Source organism: Lactuca serriola, chromosome 1, assembly GCF_051521515.1.
Source record: "Lactuca serriola cultivar US96UC23 chromosome 1, Lser_US96UC23_V15, whole genome shotgun sequence".
Lineage (NCBI taxonomy): Eukaryota > Viridiplantae > Streptophyta > Magnoliopsida > Asterales > Asteraceae > Lactuca > Lactuca serriola.
Window position 1 is genome coordinate 199,692,881 of NC_136408.1, and position 5,477 is coordinate 199,698,357.

The following is a 5,477-nucleotide window of genomic DNA, read 5'->3' on the forward strand; positions in this document are numbered from 1 at the left end:
TCGCAAGTACTGTCGAATAGATTTTATCTTGGCTACTAGTGAGAACTTTTCCTCATAATCAATTCCTTGAGTCTGAGTGTAACCTTTTGCCACCAATCTAGACCTGAATGTGTGTATATTCCCAACCATCTTGGTCTTCTTCTTGAAAATCCATTTAAATCCTATTATCTTAAGACCAGGTTTCGGATCAATAAAATTCCAAACTTGTTTATCCATAATGAACTAAATCTCATTGTCCATAGCATTTTTCCATTGGGCAACCTCAGGGCCCGTCATTGCTTCTTTGTAGTTAGCCGGATCATCCAAATTAACTAGTGTTCTATCACTGACCAATGTGTCCCCATCCACACTTAGATGGAAACTATAATACTCAGGTCATTGGCTAACTCTACTAGATTTTAAAAGAGATAAGGAAATCTCATTTGGTTCAACAGGTTTTTCAAACTCTGGTTGAGAGCTAGTGCCAACTATTGTTTCACTGTCAATTGACTCTTGTAATTCATCAAGGTTAATTTGACTCCCACTAACTTCTTGAGATAGACGTTCTCTTTCAAGTAACACTCATTTTCGAGATACAAACACCACATTTTCACTGGGTTTTTAAAACAAATATCCAAAAGACTTTTGTGGATAGCTGAAAAAGTGATATCTCTCATATCTAGATTCAACTTTTTCATGGGTTTCATGCCGAACGAAAACCTCACAACCCCAAACATGAATGTATTTAAGCGAAGGAACGTTTCATCTCCACATTTCATGATGTGTCTTTGAAACCTTCTTGGTTGGAGCAAGTTTAGGATATGAGTAGTTATCTCATTTGTATAGCCCAAAACATGATTCACGAATCATCATATACCGAACCATATCTAATAAGGTCCGATTTCTCCTTTCAGAAGCACCATTCAGTTGTGGTGTCCTTGGAGGAGCCAACTATGAGACTATTCTATAATTATTAAGACAATTGTAGAACTCGATGCTAAGGTATTCTTCTCCCCTATGGGATTGTAGAACCTTTATTTTCCTACCCAATTGGTTCTCTACTTCATTATGATACTCTTTGAACTTTTCAAAAGTATCTGAATTATATTTAATCAAATAAACATAACCATATCTACTGTAGGCATCAATAAAAGTAATGTAGTATCCATCCCTTGTGGCGGATTTGTAGGGTCAACATATATGTGTATGAGATCTAACAATTCTATGTTGGATTAGTGTCTAAGTCCATAACTATTTTGGTATGTACTTGACCCGATGGTGCATGGTCCTTTTGGGTTGCCTTCACCAAAGCAACTTGATAGGATAAATTATGGAGAGAAAGGATTAAATATGATTTATTAATATATTAAGGGAATAATATATTAAAGGAGAAATCATATTGTTTAATTAATATTAGTCAAGAATTAATAAGAATTAAGTTTGTGGCTAAAAGACATTAATTAAACTTAAGGGACTGGAACTGTCAATTGTATGATAGTTTAATATTGAGCTAATGGACTCCATATTACAGGAGTGGACGAATTCTATGGGGAAACCCATTAGAAATCGTCCTAGGCCTTTAAGGAAGGAGTCCATGGGTTGCTTAGGGCTTAAGCATCCAAATTAGGGTTTCCTTGTTAGTTAACCCTAATTGTCTCTCTATTTAAAGTGCCCTTAAGCCCCAAAAACGTGGGGAAGACTCCTTCTAGGGTTTCCACACGTTTTGGGCAGCCTTCTTCTCTTCTCTTCTTCATCCTCTTGATCTTGGTGTTTGTGAACCATTAAAGGAGTGACATTTGTGACTCTAAACTTTCTAAAGTCATTACAAGAGGATTTGGGATTGTTATTGCTACATAACAATCAAGGTATGATCTAAACCCTTATTCATATGTTATATTGATTATAATATGCTAGATCTAGGGTTTGAAGTCTTTGATGAATTTCATGTACAATAGAGAAACCTAGATCCAAGCATTAGGGTTTGTATGAGCACATAGGATGATCTTATGGCTAAAACCCTTCATCGTATACCTCTTTCACAAGTCCAAGTTTATGGTGTTTTTTCATCTTTCCTAATAAACAAGATTTGCATACATCATCTAATTTGAGGTTAAATGACTCCAAGATTCCTTCCGACTTTAGCTTGGTGATGCGCTTCTTATTTATATGGCCAAGGCAACGGTGCCACAAGCATGATTTTTCTAGACTATTAGAAGAATCATATTAAAATTAACATTGTCATTATTACAAACACAAATAATACTTTCAAATATTCCATTGCAAGGGGATGCTTTACAAACAAAACAACCATCTTTATAAACTAGAAGTCACCCTTTTCATTGTCAAATGAAAATTGAAAACCTTATTTATACAATGCATGGAATGAAATGATGTTTCCAAACATCTTTCATGAATAATAACAATTAACTAAACCAACCATAACTCCACTATCAAGCTTCAATTCGAACTCTCTAACCATCATGACAAGCGACCTTTGTCAGTTTCCCATGATTATATTAATCTCCCCAAGCTTAAGCTTCTTTCTTCCCTTTAGTCCTTTGCAATACCGAGCATATGTGAACACCGCATCCAATATCAAGAATCCATGAATTAGAAGTAGTAGTATTATGATGTTCGATAATATAAGTAACTGAACCGGACCCGGTCGATTGAACCTTGCCATCCTTTAAATCCTCCAAGTACATAGGGAAGATTCATTTATAATGCCCCTTCACGCCACAATATAATTATAATGCTTCCATAGGACAAGTCATAGGTGGATATGGCCTATCTCCTTTAGCCTTATTTCCACTTTGGGAATGTGAAGCCACTGCTTTCTCTTTTCATTTGGGATTAAACGCTTTCGTTTGTGTCCTCCACCACTATGGATGGCAAGGACTTGATTGGTTGTCTCATCATGAGCTTTCTTTATGGCTTCAGCTGTTTGGAGTAGATTGTAGAGCTCCATCATTTTCTTGTCCACACTATTCAAATGATAACTCATGATGAAATTATCATATGAACTTGCAAGAGAACTAAACACAAGATCCACTGCTAGGTTTCTGTGAAAGACAACATCCAGGTTCTCTAGTCTGTTAATGTAATTCTTCATATGTTGAACATGATCACACACATAACCACCTTCTTTGAGTTTGCATGGCGTTAGAGATTTGATGACTTCGAATCGCTCTTGTCTTGCTGTTTGTTGAAACATTCTTACTAATTTCAAGTTCCTCTCATGAGCCCAAGTGTTCTCGAATGTCTTTTGAAGATCTGAGGACATGGAAGCTATCATGATGAAAGAGACCCTATTCGAGTCATCAGCATGTTTGGCATGGAGGGATTTTTGTTCATCGTTTTAGTGCTCATCGATTTCGAGAATTGGCTAATCGATCAAGTACTAACGATTGTCATACCTTGAAGTGATCCTCATATTTCTCTTCCAGTCAAAGTGGTTAGCCCCGCCAGGGATTTTCTCTCTTCGGAGAGCAGAAACGAGAGAGAAGTGTTGGTTGGTAAGAGGAGGAGTAGCAAGAGGAATTCCCGACATCTATAAAAGAGATAGATTTTAGTTAGTTGATTTAATCCTAAAGTAATTATCCAAATTATTTGAAGGCTAGGAACCATATTTTCAATTTGTTTATGAAGAGGGATACTGTAATCATATTACATATTTATTTTAGGTAGGTAATGCACTTTACTAATTTCTATCACTATGAAGCTCCTAGATCTTTGAGATTCATTAAAATTATTTAATGGCATGTTCACTCAGATTTGCACATCCTCTATTTGTGCCATGGATAACGTGGTCTCACAAATAGGATCGTGAATGAACCATGCAAGAACATGTGACCCTTGATTATATCATGAATTTCAAATTGATGTGCGAATTAACCACACACGCTCCGTCAATAATCCATAACCACAACTCCACATCATTTCCCTTTTATCTCTTAAATTTATGTGTCAGCTCCATAAATAGTCTCGTAACGAATAATCTACACTAATCATGGATTAGAAAAAATTCACATTTTCCTAACAAAAAACTAAGAATGAAGAATTTTGTTTTTAGTATTATATTTGTTATACTTTTAATGATACATCGTCCTATCAAACAATTTTTTAATAGTTAAATCAAATAATCAAATATTTTAAATCTTTTGCATATAACAAAAACTTAAGGCTCTAATACCAATGTTGGTTTTTCTAATGGTTCACACCCAAAAGTCAAGAACCTTAGAATCTAAAAGAGAGAGAGATTTAAGAGAGAGAGAGAGAGAGAGAGAGAGAGAGAGGATTAGATTTTTTTCAACTGGCCTCCAGGAGGGTACGATTAGACTACATTATGAGCTCCATAAGGCCCCTTTATATAGTTGTGGTGGTAACAGGATAACCCCAATTTGAATCAATTAAATATTAGGATTTAATACATATTCAAATTATTTCCTTATCTGTTACTAGGATTGATTATGCAAACCTCCAATGAGTCTCCCAAAACCATCCACCACCTAGGGTTTCCAGAATGTTCTCATTGTTCAGTTATTGAACAATTAACAGTCAGTCCCTACACCTCTAGATTAATGTCGAATTAATTCTAAATAAGTTCTAATTAATTTTAACTAGTTTCTAATTAATTTATTATCATGTAGGAAATTAATAAATTCTTTTTCCAGTCTCCTAAAACTATTTCTAGCTATTCTTGCTCTTGAGGGCAACCCAAAAAGGTATTTACTATTATTCTCAAAGTTGCACCAATTAGTAATGATTTTGGACACCTATTTGCAACACATATTTCATTATCAAATATCATTCTACAATGACTATTAGGCATAAAGATCTTTCAATGTTGTGGTGAAACATCCCAAAAATACGACCCAAAAAATTTTGTTTTTAAATAGTAATAAAAGTCATAACACTAAATGCCATATAATAAAAACCATACGCCGAGTATCTCAAAAGCCATAATAAAAGTGTTGTATCAAAAACTGTATCAAATCATGTCTAAGTATCTGAACAAAACTCCCAGGAATAAAGCTGAAGTTGTGGTGTGTGCGATGCCGTCATCCCGAGCTCTTCCCTTTACTTGCGGAAGTACCTGAAACCAAAACTGAGACTGTAAGCACAAAGCTTAGTGACCTCACCCAAACTACCACATACCATACAAACATATAAACAACTACTGGTCCCCGCCCACTGCATCGGACCGAAGCCCGGAAATCGCATCGGACCGAAGTCCGGAACTAACCAGGGCCCTGCCCTCTGCATCGGACCGGAGTCCGGAACTAACTGCCTCGGACCGATGTCCAGAACTAACTGCATCGAGCCGAAGCCCGGAACTGACTGCATCAGACCGAAGTCCGGACTACGGAACATAGCATAGCATACACATATCAACTAGCATAACGACATAGACTGCATACTGAGTCGGGCCATACCCGAAACACATAACACGCAAAACCTGTCTGAGCCACGAAGGCGTCAAACATTCTAACTACTGC

The 5,477-nt window shown here is 36.3% G+C and overlaps 1 protein-coding gene across 1 annotated transcript; it reads right to left on the minus strand.

The window, feature by feature from the left end:
- Positions 1-2,749: 2,749 nt before the first annotated feature.
- LOC145065328 (uncharacterized) lies at positions 2,750-3,262 on the minus strand. The gene has a single exon (XM_079012396.1). The coding sequence runs from the start codon at positions 3,260-3,262 to the stop codon at positions 2,750-2,752; it is 513 nt and encodes a 170-aa protein (XP_078868522.1).
- Positions 3,263-5,477: the final 2,215 nt, after the last annotated feature.